This window comes from Rhea americana, unplaced genomic scaffold (assembly GCF_003343005.1).
Source record: "Rhea americana isolate MKP2758 unplaced genomic scaffold, rheAme1 scaffold_201, whole genome shotgun sequence".
Classification (NCBI taxonomy): Eukaryota; Metazoa; Chordata; class Aves; order Rheiformes; family Rheidae; genus Rhea; species Rhea americana.
Window position 1 is genome coordinate 1,557,395 of NW_028186162.1, and position 13,854 is coordinate 1,571,248.

A 13,854-nucleotide genomic window follows, 5' to 3' on the forward strand; every position below is an offset into this window, starting at 1 on the left:
CTAACGCTGCAGGTAGGGATGATGCCCTGCCTCAGGCTGGGATGTTATCAAGTTGATCGAGGCTGGAACAGGACAGCAGGATAAAGCTGGGTGCTGACAGGCCTGAGATTTCAAACCTGGCCACAAGATCCATACAAACTGCTCTGTGCCATGAGCTCAGATCCATCTCCTGACCAGTGTACATCAACAGCAGAGCACAAAAAGCCAAGAAACTCCATCTCTCTCTTCTCCCCCATCAAACCACACCAGCTTGTATGCACATGTTTATTGCAGCTCAACCAGCTTGCCTCCTGCTTCTATTTCCTTGCCTGGGTGAAGAATTCCATCAGTGCAGCTGGCACCTGAGGAAGATCAGTTGAAACCATGACACAACAGCCTTTTCCCTTCAGCCCCGCAAGGGCCATCCCCAGCCACCTCCCTGGGGAGGCCCTGCCTCTCACCTTGTCTGCATGTTCCAGGAGGCGGTCATAGGTGGAGCAGGCTTCGGAGATCAGCTGGTCAGCATCCAGGTCCACAAGGTTCCCACAGAGCTGGCCAGGGGAAGAGATGAAGAAAAATCAGAGAGGTCTCATGTATCTGCTCCGTTTCTGGTCAGAGGAGGAGTTATCAGAGAGGGGTGGCAAACGGGAGTCCCAGGTTTCACGTTTGATTTTCAGTTTGATCYTCCTCCTCTTTTCTGAAATTCCTACATGTTCTCCCCTTGTTGCTTCTCCGCTTGCATTTCCTCTCCTTGACCACAGCGAGGCCCAAGCACAGGACTCAAAACCTGGGTGTAATCTCTTTCCTCCTCCTGCTCTGGTGCTTTGTGAGGGAGAGGAAGGCGCAGCTACCCACAGCTGATTACCAGAGCTCCCTTTGCGTGCTTCCATCTAATCAAAATTTGTTAGAGATCAGGCTCCTTTTCCTTGTCAAAGTACCTTCTCCTTCCTGATACTTAAAATATCCAGCCATCCGTTCTCCTGGATTTTCTCACTCTTCTCTCAGGAAAATAAAGTCATTTATTCAGTAATAAAATAAAAATAAAGTCATTATTCAGTAATCTAGGCCTGCTAGATTCCTGAAACGCTGCTTSGAGGCTAGGTATGCAACGGCCAACGCGCAGCTCCTCCCAAGCCCTGGCAGCTCGGGGGCTGAGCAAGCAGCGACCCAGCGAGATGGGATGTCCTTCCCCTCGCTGGGCAGGGGGATGGCAGTGCACCCTCTGCAGAGGGCTCCCCGCACACCCGCTCACCATCAGGATGTCATCTCCACCCATGTTCTCCCGCAGGATCTGGTCTCTCACTGTCTGCAGCAGCGTATAGGCCACAATCACCTGGAAATTTCGGCAGGGCTTCCCTGTCAGGAAAACCTTGGGGGAAACAGATGGGAGAGGTGGGTGGGGAAGAAAACATCAGGGAAACCTACAGGTAAAATCTCCAAGCCAAGATAACCAGAGCCGCTCATACTAAGAATTGAGCCCTCTAATAGGCTGAAAAAATAACAAAGCAGCAACCCCAACTCCTTGATGTTCCTTCTGGCAATTTTGACTCCAAGGACCCCAAATGCGGKGAGGAGGGGTCTGTGGATGCTGCAAGAGGGGGTTATGGTTGTTACAAGTCCAGGAGAAGTTGCAATGGTCCAAGGGAGGGTTGCAGCACTGTGGACAGGTCAAACCCTTTGCACTTGGGACCCCAGATTGAAGGTGGTGTCTGGGGGGCCCCTTTGCCATAAGAACATAGGAGCAGATGTAGCAAATGAGCCTGAAGGTCCAGGTAGCCCTATATTCTGTTTCTGAGGTTCACTGAAAGTAGGTACTTAGGTAARAGTAACAACCAGGGCAGGCATGAGCAGTACTTGCCCCGATACGTTCCTAGTCCCCAACAATTTGCAAGGACTTTCTGAGCCACGGAGGACTCTGAAGAGGTGTCTCTCCCATCAGCTTGTCCAGTTTCCCTCTAAACCCTGCAAACTTCTAGCATCCTCAAAATCCTGCAGCAAGGACTTCCACACCTAATCTTCCTGTCTGGTGAGGGCCGTTTGTTTTTCTGTTGTTGTTGTTGCTGAGGGTTCCCACCCCTGCCCCCTCCAGTGGAGCCCTCTGTGCTYCAAGATGCTTGAACACAGACTCTGAAGAAGGGCTCCTGGAGGCCTGAAAAGCCCAGAGATGCCCTAGCTGCACACCAAGAATTTTACAGATCACAATTTACATCTAAATGGAAATCCTGACCCAGCTAGCTCTGTGTAAGAGCTTTCCCTAGTCAGGAAGGTGAAAGAAGTAGGAGACAGAGATATCTTAAGTGAATGAACATCAGAATTGATCTCTGAATAAGCCTGCATATGGACACCCACAAAAAAACAGACCTGGGACCAGCCAAACTAGGCTGGCGAATGTAGCCCACCCTGTGGCTCTATGGCAAAGGCAGCTTGCAGCCTGTTTCAAGGACCTGCTCTTGTCTCCAGGATTCCTCTGCTTCCTCCCTGCCCAGGCAGGGCTCCCGCAGCCCTGGGCTCCCGCTGCCCAGGCGGAGAATAATTAGAGCAAACACTTGCCGCRCAGACTTCATCAAGAGGGGCGAGCGCGGAGAGAGAGTCTGTGCAAATATTAATTGAGATAATCAAAGCCTCCAGAGAGCGGGACTGAGAAATGAGATGCAAAGAGAAGCTTGCACAGGGAGGGTGAGGAATCCCGCTGCTCCAGCAGCCTCTCTTCTTCCTGAAGTCCCACTGTGGATGCCAGGGCTGCAGCTGGATGGGGAGGGCACTGCCAGAGCCAGCTCCGTAGGGGTACAGACTGTGCTGCCCCACAGCCCACAGCAAAGCTGGCCRGGCTGCCAAGGAGCACTGCATCAGCGTTCAGGAGATCTTGCTGGAGGGCTCGATGGCAGTGCTGAGGTTTCCTGGTTTCGATTGTCACCTGCTTTGCAAACCACTAGGAGCTCTAGGGATAACTGTCCTGGGGAACAGGGGCAAGTCTGGCCACCTGAAAAAGGTGTTGCCATACTCAGAGACATGCCTCCCGGCCCCAGGAGGATGATTAAGAGCAGAATCTTTATCACGTATTCAGAAAAGAGTATATGGTTGACTGTAGATCCGCTGAGATAYATTTGAGGAAGGTGGTTACAACAGCTCTTTATGGGAGCTATAATTGACCTAAATTTGAATTCAAAGACACTTAAGGGTTACATATTTCATCCAAAGCCCTGGGCCTATCAAGGTCCTCTGCTAGGAATGAGGAATTAGACACCTTATACCTTTGAAGAATCTGGATCCAGTGGTTATCATCTGTTAAGAACAATGTACCTGGCCAAAGCACTACACRAATCACAACAATCCTTGTTGTCCCATGTGTATCCCAAACATCTGAACCTCACCATGGGGGCTTATCGGAAGCTGAAAGCCRTGCAAGACTCTGCCCTATCTTGCTCAGCACACCGTCCCCAGGAGTGGTGGTGGAACACCAYCCTTGTGACACACCACCGTCTCCCCTTACAGACACGAGGCAGTGTGAGCACSCCACGCCCAGGAAAACACCGCACGATAGGACAAGGGACCAACACCACACAGGCCATCTCAGAAGCAGTGTGGGAGTGGTTTGGTTTGGGGGTATGTCTGCTTTTCCAAAACAGCAACAACCCCAAAAGAAGCAGACTCTTGTTATTAAAAAGCACTCACCTCCCAGAGCCTCCAGACATCATAGAAGGATTTGAACACTCGCTGGAAGGAGAAGCAAAACCAGGGGAACAACGACTGAATAACTTGTGTGCCTTTTCCTTCTGAAAAATGAGAAAAGCAAACTCTGATCAGAAACTAAGCTAGGGTTTGAAGGTAAAAGGAAACAGTTGCAAGACATGGGGCAAGGAGCACATTGGCACATTGCCAGGTTGGGTTTCTTCAGTCAGTAGTTGCTTAGGCTGCAAGATGAATTGTAAAGGGAGATAAATTCAGAAAAGTGAGTGTAAAGGGCTACGGTCTTTCAAATTGCTCCCAAGCRGTTGTCTCAGGATATCCAAGATGTGTAACCCCTGCTCAGTGTCCCTGACCTACATCCTCAGCATATTCAGCAGGCATAGGTAAAGCCRATCACTGTTCAAATATTTACCTTCCTTTGCTGGCATCCTCTCTAAATGATGCTTTCTGGCCTATGGGAGCATATTCTTTGGGCTCAGAGGGCAGGGAAGAGGCTTGGGACTTACCTAGGTGTTTTGCAAATGTGGGATCCATAAAAGCAATCAATGCCTTCAGCATGATCAAATTCTTCCCCACACCTATGTTCATCACACAGCTGTGCTCCTGGGGGACAYGGAAAGCAGGAACACAGATCAGGGAAAGATCAGATGGCCCAGCTTGTCTAGAGCTGCAAAGCYCGCTTCACCTGTCCCATAAATCCAAAAGCCTCCTAACTGAGGATTTGGCCCAATTACCGTGGTTCCAGTCCTTGCAGAGATCAGCAGCAGAATTTGAATCCAAACTTGGCTAGTATCACAGCACAGGGTGCTGCTGGTTGAGCAATGCCCACTTCCAACAGTCAGGGGCAGTGGCAGACTATTACCCTCCTGAGACACAGCGCGCACAGATAGTGTGAGCAGCGGCGTGTGTCCCTTCATTCCCCTACCCCTACGGGGTGAGCTGATCTGCCTTATGCTAAGCAGCCTCTGGATACGGTTCCTGCCTGCCCGCTGCTCAAAGACACGTGGGGATCCTGAGCAGATCGTCTTTCAGGGCAGGCAGCAGATGCTGGCGCTGAGGGGGAGCTTGCCTGGGGGCTTATGCAGCTACAAAACTCAGAAACCTCCCGCAAAGGTCCTGCCTGCCTCCCTCCGGAGTCAGCAGGGGTGTTCTCCTTCAGTCGGAATTGGCTGAACTGCTCTCTGCAACCTCACCACGGTGCCACCCCCACTGACACCCCTTCAGCCTTGGCCTGGCTCCCGAGTCTGACGCAGCAAGGACAGAGAAGGCCAGCCCGAACCAGGGGTCACTGTGAGGTGGCAAGGGAAGGCACTGTACTGGTGGGGGTGCGGAGGTGAACCTGAAGGCTGGAGACTATGGGCAGCTGCTTTGCCCCGAAAGCATCAGCCCCAATGTGGGGCTTCATCCAGGGGAAAAGCACCCAGAAACTTACTGTTTTCTGGAGGAAGAACTGGAAGAGCCAGTAGATCTCATGTTCCTGCTCAGCTAGAAGATGGAAGAGCAGGAGCATCTCATGAAGGCCTTGCTGGTATTCTGCCAGGAAAAAGGATACGCAGATGCACTCACGTGTACCCGCCAGCAGAGACTGGGCTCAGCACTGCCAGCCACGTGCGCAGGGAGTGACAGGCAGTCATGACAAGACTAGGAGGGCTGAGAGGTCAGGCAGAGCTCAGCAGGACAGCGGCAAGGACAGAGTCCAGGCAGGAATGGGTTATGCAGAACAAAGAAAAGAAAGGCAAGAGGAGTCCCCAGAAATCCAGAGGAGAGCAGGATGGAGAACATCCCTCCACGGGCTCTGGGAAGGCCAGCACAGTGTCCCTTTGCTAATGAGGCCTGAACTCAGCTGGGGAAAGGTCCTCGCTTTGAAAAGCCCCTCCGGGGCCACACAAGAGCTGCTCCTCACATACCAGCCTCCAYGTTGCACACGTAGCTTAACAAAAGGATCTTTTCCATTTGCTTCTTGTCCACCCTGGTCTGGCCTTGGGCATCTCTCGTGTACAGTCTCTGCAGGTCTGAGTCTGGGAGGAGGGAGAAATGGTCACTTGAGTTTCACATTTGGAGCAAAATATTTGTACCAGGCTACTTCACAACATCAGTTCTGCATGCACAAAAGCCTTGCAGAAAACCTCACAGGCAAGATAAGCGGTGTAGATGGAGCTGGGCCACTACGCTTTGAGCTGGTACAGTCAATTCTTGCAATCTAGACTTGTTCAAAAGTGAYCTCTTTGTTCAAAGGTAATATCTTTACCTGGTTGAGAACCCTCAAGAGGGCTCTGGTTTAGCTTTCTTGCTCTGATTTTCATCACAAATTTCTTCCTGGTCCAAGAATCCTGTCACCCTGCTTCCCTTCTACCCCAAAGTTTTGTCTACATGTTTGTCTGCATATAGGTAAAGTTTTAGCTCTGAAAAATTTGAGTAATCTCATAACAGCTCTTTAAGCAGGCAACTTTGTACAGAAAGATAGAGAGTGATTTCTTCTTCATCCACTCATGGAGGAGGAAAAAAAAGAAAAGAAGCAAGGAGTTGTATTTGGCTGAAGGAATTACATTTTTCTAAGGTCTTCTCCAGCTGGATGTAGTGTTTTTCATTTCTAAAGAAGCAACTTAATTTCAGCAAGGCATTTAACGAAGAGAAAAAAAAAAGAAAAGAAAGAAGCAGCAGCACAGACCCTGCCTTCTTTCCTCTGCTGAGTTGATTTATGCAGGTTACATTGATTTGTAACACAAATTTTGCAATATCATTTAATATTCCTTTTGTTGTACATCTTGGAGAAACCTAAATGGGAATCTGAATATAATAATGCTATTCACTGAAGTAAGCTCCTTTCATCCACAAAAAACGGGCCTGGAGGTGCTCTCCAGACTCTCAGCCTCTCTCTAATGACATCTCTATCTCCTGTCTTTCTATATATAATTCTCTCTCTCTGGGTCACTTGACCCATCACTGAAAAGCTGATGGCTCCAGGCAGTGTTGTAGCAGGTGCCAGCTCTAGCAGTCAAATACAGAAACTCAGGATGAGCAAAGTAGAAGAAAAATGTCACAAATTGGAATGGCTGTGGGGAATTTTAGGTATTCAGAAATATAATGATGTGCATGGGAGCTCTGCCAGACATGAGGTGAGCATGCCCACCTGCACTGGCCAGCTGCGAGCGGGTACCAGCGAGCAGGTTTGCAGCTCTGCACCTCCTTCTAAAGGCAGAGCCACCTGCACCCTGGGCTCCCTCCYGCTGTGTTCTGCCACCATGGCATGGCCCAGGGACTCATCCCAGCCAGCTCAAACCAGGTAGAACTCCAGTGCCTATAGTTTGCCAGAAGACCACGCACTTGCACAAGCGTTCACACTCGCACGGGGCAGGACTAAGCAAGCACTTACTGATGAATCTGCAGACTTGAGAGAAACCCCTGTGCTCCGTCTCCAGCAATGGCTGTATCTTGTTGTACATCTTGGCCAAGGACTCGTAATTCTTCCTGCAAGAAGGGGACGCATGGCTGCCCACCACGGGAGGCATGGCCATTGTCCAATCACCCTGGGCATTTGGTACACAGCAAAACCTGCTGCAGTAAAGCTTTGCTTTACTGGATTGGGAAGGACTAGTGGGTCCCAAAGCTGCACTGGCTCCCTCTGTTACCCCAAAATGACTGTGATCAGCAGAGGAAAAGGTCTCTGAACAGCAGCTTTTAAGAGCGGAGTGGAAAAAGCATGAAAGGGAACAGCTAAAATAATAGCATCTGCCCTCAGGGCTCCAGGGACTCCTTGGGCTCCACACCAAGAGGGCAATTCAGTCTCTGAACACCTGGCCTCCACCCAAACTGGAGGTGAAAGACAGACACCTCAGAGAGGTTGGCACCCAGTCATAAGGTGCCAAAGGATTCAATAGGAAATTACTTGCAYGTGACAGCAGCTCTACCCCACCCAACAGCTAAGGCAGGCGGGCAGCCCGATGGGCAGACAGCCAGACGTACCTCCTCACGCCTTCAACCGCAAGCCTCTCATCTCGCGAACTGCTCCACGGGTAGTACCCGGTGAGGAACTTCCACGCTTCTGACCTCACGGATGGGTCCAGGCCCTGGGGACAGCAGCATGGGTGACTTGGGAGGGCGATGGTCGCTAGCACGGCGTGCCGGCTGGTTCAGCGGGGGCCGTGGCCCCGGCAGTACCTTTGGGAGCATTTTGTGCTCATATCTGGGTAGTTGCTTGTGGAGCTGGCTGTATGGCATTGGCCCAGCCCGTGCTATTTGCGCTAGCACTTTCAGGCTTTCCTATTTTGTTAGTAGGCAACTTCGCACTGTGGTTAAGGTGCTTCCAGGTTGCCACTTCCCTTAAAAAACAAACTGGGAAACAGTCACTATTTGGGGTTTTCAGGAAGGCTTCTCAACAAACAATAACTGTTTCAACAGAAAATGGCTGCAACTTTTTTTTAAACAAAATTGATCCTATGTCTGTTATAATTTCAGAAGCATTTTGATCAAGATGTTCCAGAACAAAACCCACAACTTTCCACCACACTGCAAATAGCTGTAGTCCTGCCTCTCCGTGGGGTCCCCACTCCAACCAGGCATCATGTCACGAGYGGGCAAGGCCTGACACACCCAGAAGTTATCCCAGCTCACCTGAGCTACACCCAGCCCCAGCTGTCTCCCCAGGGGTCGGTTCAAGACCAAACTGGCTGTGTTTAAGCACAAACAGTAAAATTTCTCACTAYCAGCCCAGGCAATGGAGACCCAGAGTGTTTTCACAGCTCTCGAGAAGTGTGACAGGTTGTCTGGGTTCATCTGTGAGCTCTCCTGGCTCCTTTCACGGAAATGAAAAGCTTTTTTTAGAGGCTTAAAAAAAAAAGTGTTTTGTGATAAAAATCAATTCTTCCTCACTGGGCAAAGTTGACTAATTTGTAAACGGCAAGAAAAGMAGCAGCAGCAAGCAAGCAAGCGGGAGATGCCAAACGAGGATAAGTGTGCAGCATTGCTAGGCAAAGGGATGCTATTTGATCAACAACATATTCTAAAAAAAACGGGGGGGGGGGGAGCCACTTTTCCAAGGATCATTAGCCCTTCAGCTGCCTCCCCAGGCAAACCTGCCCGGTTCTGAAGCTGGGTGTGAGGCTGSGAACACTCCTGGAGGCCAGAAGCACTTCACAGCCCTTTGCTGCTCCCAGGAGCGTTACCAGTTTCCTGGAGCTTTTCCCCTCAACAACCACAAGCGACTGCTGGCTCTCACTGGTGGGGACCATCAGGGCGTTGGGCTGAGAGAAAAATGAAGGTGGCTCAAAGGTCCCTTGTGCGACCTAGCAAAGATCTGCATCCCTGCTGGGACCTGAGCTCCCTGAGGTGAGACAGTAACACAAAATACCCTCCACTCCCCGTCACCATCCTTGTTTCAGACTTCCTCACCCTGTCGAGGATGCTGGATGAAATAAAATCCCAGGATTTCACCAGGTGGCCGCTCTCATCAAAATAGCCTTCCCACTCACACTGGTCGATGGGCAGCTTCTTGGTTTCCTAGAAGCAGGGGGAAAGCTAGGGGTTATTCAAGTGAGGAGGAGAGCAGGGTAAAAGTCTCTCCTGGATTTAATAACAGGAGATAAGAACATGTTCAGCTGCACAAGCCACCTCCAAGCAGGGAAGAAGAATGTCATCAGAACTACAGTTACACGTAACAGGCAATACAACGCTAAACACATGTTTAGGATCCCACCTTGGCTCTGTTTTACAAGAGCCAAATAGGTTTCCAGCTGGCTGCTGTGGCTGGAGTAATGAAAAAGCTTTCTTCAGCTCATGAAGCATAGGTGTAAGCCACAGATGTGGGTTATTGTGAGATTTCTGCTGTGCAGGGGCTGAGACTCCAACAGCTGATAAATACAGAGCAGAGGCTCTTTAGCACTAAGCAGTGTGGCTCAGGTCTGGAAACCCTACCTTCAAACCCTCCCGAGCTAGCCAGCATGACACCTCATAGACCACGAAACATAAGGCCGGATCTTCACGCTCAGTCTCGGCTTTGTCCAGAGCAGCAGCGTTCGAACGCCCACCGTCCTCGTTGTCCCCCACAGCTCCCTGCCATACAGCCATAGGGCGACCCACCCCTCGCAGCACGGGGAAGGGAGGACGCGGCTACCCGTGCTACCGTCGCACCTTCAGTTCAAGCATTTCTGCCTCTTGAGAGTGGCTTTTGGCACTGTGCTGACTATCCGCAGTCTGAGGTGAAGCATCTCCCCAGCACACGAATCCCCTGCTGCCCATACGCCCTAGGTTTGCTAGTTCCACCTTTTCTTTCTAAGCTGTCAGCATCCAGGTCCCTTCACTCTCAGAGATCCAACTCGGAAGGCAAGTGGCTTGTGCTTTCCCCTCCACCTCCACCTCCACCTCCACCTCCACCTCCACCTCCACCTCCACCTCCACCTCCTCTGGCCCTTGTATCCCCTGCAGCTGCATCCCTTTATTCTGATCCCTAATTGCTGCCTGGGTTAACACCACCCTGAAGCTTGTAAACCACTTCAGCAACCTGTTTGCCTTCAGCTCTTAATTCCCCTTGCTTCTGTACCCTAACTCCCATGGTGGGAAAACACAGCCCCGAGTCTACATCGTTCCATTTAATTCCAGTCCAAGTCTGCCTCTCACAAAGGATGAAAGGCAAGTATGGTGCAGGTTAGAACTGCTAATTAGAAACAAACAGAGAGGAGAAATTAAGAGAAGGAAAATCAGCAGAGCAGATGAGGAGAGCAAACATTATTAGAATCAGAAAGTTCTGCATCCAGCAGGAAAAAAAAAAACAATTAATAATGTGCCTCTGCAGTTCAAAAGACAAGGTCCATGGAGAAACGGTTATGCAGGCAGCAATGCTCAGGAAACATGCCATCAATACTGATGCCCGACTCTTTTAACAGAGAGGGAGCGGGGAAGTTGACTGTTTTTTAAACCTGGCAACAAACTGAAGGGAAATGAGAGTGGATTTTCCTGCCTCCAGTGGACTTACCAGCTCTGGGCACTGACGCAAATACCAGGCTGGAGAGCGTTAACAGCATTACACTGAGTGACATTTGAGAGTAGCGCTTACAGTCACTCCCCAAAAGTACGCAGATTTGCCTCTAATGCATGTGCACCTGGCATTTTCAAATTAATTTGCAGCTCCCTTCCAAGCCCCTTGATATCCATAAACAGCCAACAGCCTCCTTGCTCCATCTACCAGCTGCTGACAGTGTCCGAGACCTTCAAGTCCACAGGTGCAGACATCACCAGCAAAGGGTCAGAGTTTTGAACGCGGACACTTTTTCAGATCTGCATGCCCTGAGGTTTTGCTCCCTCTTTGGTTCTGTTTACAGAAGAGTGTGTTTGTGGTTATTTTTTTTTAATCCGCATATTCCTTGATCTCACTTGCTGCTTCTGCACAGAAGTCCCAAAAGAACCAACAGGTCTGGTAGCTCTCACTACTGCTACCAGACATAGGGAGAGCATACTGGCCAAAGTATTACCATCACAAGAAACTGCTTGCAGCCACTCTTGGAGACAAGGCTATCTGGTCTGACTCCAATAGCCATACTCCCATATGCTTATTCAGCCACTATCAATTCTCCACGCTCCAGGAGAAAATGGACCATGTCCTGGTTACTGACACACCCGAGACAGTTCTGCTTACCTTAGGACTAGGAGCACAGGAGAAACATGGTGCAGAAAACCCAGGTTGGCTTCAGGTAAGCCAAGCCAAGGTGCATTACAGAGCCAGAAGACTCAGCCAGAAGGATGAGTTCCTAAACTGGAACATCCTCACAGCACTGGGCTACACCAATGTAACCAGTGCTTGCCCCAAAGCTCTGTAATAAATCACAGTCTACCAACCTTTCAGATCCTGTCTCTGATACACCTTCAGGGTACGTTTCTGTCACCCTGCATGTACATGTTTGGGCTTTAATCTYTTCTCGGTCCTTCTGAGAAAAGCTTCTGAGCTGAAAATAGTGTATGGGGGAGTATTAAAAAGTAGTATGTTGTGTATGCTTCCTAGGTGCTTACTCTACTCTGAGCGCCCACACCGAAGATACTGGGCCAAGCAAAGCAGTTTGCCCATTGTCGTATTCATTCCCCAGCTTATCAAGAGTTGAGCATTGACTGATGGCTAAGAGCTGCTCCATCCCTGCTACTCCACCTGGTCTCAGTGCAGCCCCCCCCCCCCCCCCTGTTGGTGGCAGTCTGTCAGCTGCCTTGAGGGCTCTTGGATGATGGAGGTCTATCTGGAGCCAGCAAGGTGCACACACACTTACCAGAAGGGAGGAGAAGGAGGATCTAATCTGTGAAATGTTTGTTCCRGAGGAGATACTTTCCATCTCTCAGCTCGACTTGCCTTCAAGCGCTCTGCAGCACAACAGATGCAGCAAGGGGGGATTTTAGGATTTTAGACCCTTGTTCTTCCTTCACACATCTGCAGRAGGAGGGGAGGGGGCTGTGTGCTTCCAAAGCGGAGACAGCGCACTGGGTGAATGCCACGAGGTCACAGAGATACGAGGTCACAGAGATACAAAGTCAGAYCAGGATTCTTTGCAGGAATGTCCCCTAAAGGACTGGGCACAAATAYGAGCCCCTCGGCAGGACTTAAAGATGACCAAACCGTTCAGCATCTCTTGGGTTCGCCGATGACCTATTTACAATGGCCTTGGTAGAGCTCAGTCTATATTCCGTGTATAATGTGATTACAAAGCTGTGCAATTGCTGCATAATTGTCCTTCTTCCYGAGGCTGGGGCACCCTGGTGTTCCAGCCTCTCAATCTTAATTAAAAAGAATAAATGTTAATCAATCATAATTTTGGAAGGGGGTGAGGGGAGGGGGGAGTCTCTCAGCACTTACCTTGGTGAAATTAACCTTTCGGATGTAAGAGGAATGTGAACCCATGTGGTGAAATTAGCCTGAAAAAGGATCTCAGAGGTGCCAAGCGCCCCATCATTAAATGCCTAATTGAAGACTATTTTAAACAATAGTTTAACTCCTCAGCAGCTGATCATTTGGCAAGAGCAAAGCCTCAGGAAAAGCAAGGCCGTACACCTGCCAGCTACAAAGCATTACCAGGCAGACAGGAATCCTCCTCACTGGCTTTTGCAGAGAAGGAAAATGGGGGACGAGCAATGAGAATGGTGCAGGCAGAGATATTTGCTGTCCTCTGACTGGTGGGATGCAGAAGGGTTGTCTGTACGAGCAGACCAGCCTCTTCTCGTATTTGAATCAGAGGGAGTAATTCCACTCCTTATTTTCCTTATTAGCAAAGGTTTAAGATCCAGCACACTTCACTCCCACTCTCTTTTCACCCACCCCTTCACAGCACCTTTGGTTGTAGAAATGCAGTTATACATGGGACCTTGATATGCATCGGGGTTAAAACTAGAGAAAGGATACTGATTGCGAAGAGATGGTGACCTTTGCCGCACTGTCATCATGCCATGTTAAACGTGTGGCCTTTAACAGCTCAGCCCGGCTGCCTGTCCCTCTGCGGGCAAGCTGCAGGCAGGCAGAGGCGTGGAGAAGGCTCGGACACAGCTCTCCCTCCTCTCGAGAAAAAGGCAGGAGTTGCCCTCCAGTCCTCTTGGAGCCCTGAGTGAGTCTGTGGCCTCCACCGAGGTGATCTGGGAGAGAAGCTCCCTTCTTCGCCTGCAGCTCACTGTTGGTGGTTGAGCCCGTGCGATGTGGAGTAGGACAGCACAGGACAAAGATCTAGAAACAACTGCTGAAGGGGAGCTGAAATTAATAGCAGGACTTAAAGACTCCATGAGAGAGAGGAAACCATACTGAGAACTTTGCAGATTTCTGCTGAACATGAGCTCACGGAGGAAAGCTGCCACACATGGAGAGGCTGCTCCTGGAAATAAACACAGAAGAGGCAAATGCATAGACTGTTAGCAGTGGAGAAGGCACCAAGGTGGTGGTCATGGTCATCAAACCAAAAAACAGAGGAAAGGGAAAGGATCTGGTATAGAGGAGGCAAAGAGGAAAAGAACAACAAGTAACAAGGCAGAAGGATGTAATTGAGAAAAGTCTGTTTTACAGGATCAGGGAAGGATTCACACACATATCCTCAGGGTCACCTGTGCATGACCCCAGTGCACTGTGTTCAACACCAACATCACCAAGCAGCAAAGCTTGGCTGGTTGGCAGCAATGTGGAAGTGAGCCAATCAATTGCCAATGAGCCACCAACCCTCATTACTGCAAACAAAC

At 50.1% G+C, this 13,854-nt stretch overlaps 1 protein-coding gene across 1 annotated transcript; it reads right to left on the reverse strand.

Annotated features, from left to right (window-relative positions):
* Nucleotides 1-262: 262 nt before the first annotated feature.
* Nucleotides 263-12,055, reverse strand: TBC1D21 (TBC1 domain family member 21). Its single transcript, XM_085304030.1, has 11 exons — nt 11,913-12,055; nt 9,055-9,162; nt 7,630-7,733; nt 7,040-7,134; nt 5,574-5,684; nt 5,099-5,199; nt 4,173-4,269; nt 3,652-3,752; nt 1,232-1,348; nt 441-530; nt 263-341 (listed from the first exon to the last, which is right to left on the reverse strand). The coding sequence occupies exons 1-11, from the start codon at nt 11,973-11,975 to the stop codon at nt 297-299; spliced, it is 1,032 nt and encodes a 343-aa protein (XP_085160156.1). The 5' UTR covers nt 11,976-12,055; the 3' UTR covers nt 263-296.
* Nucleotides 12,056-13,854: the final 1,799 nt, after the last annotated feature.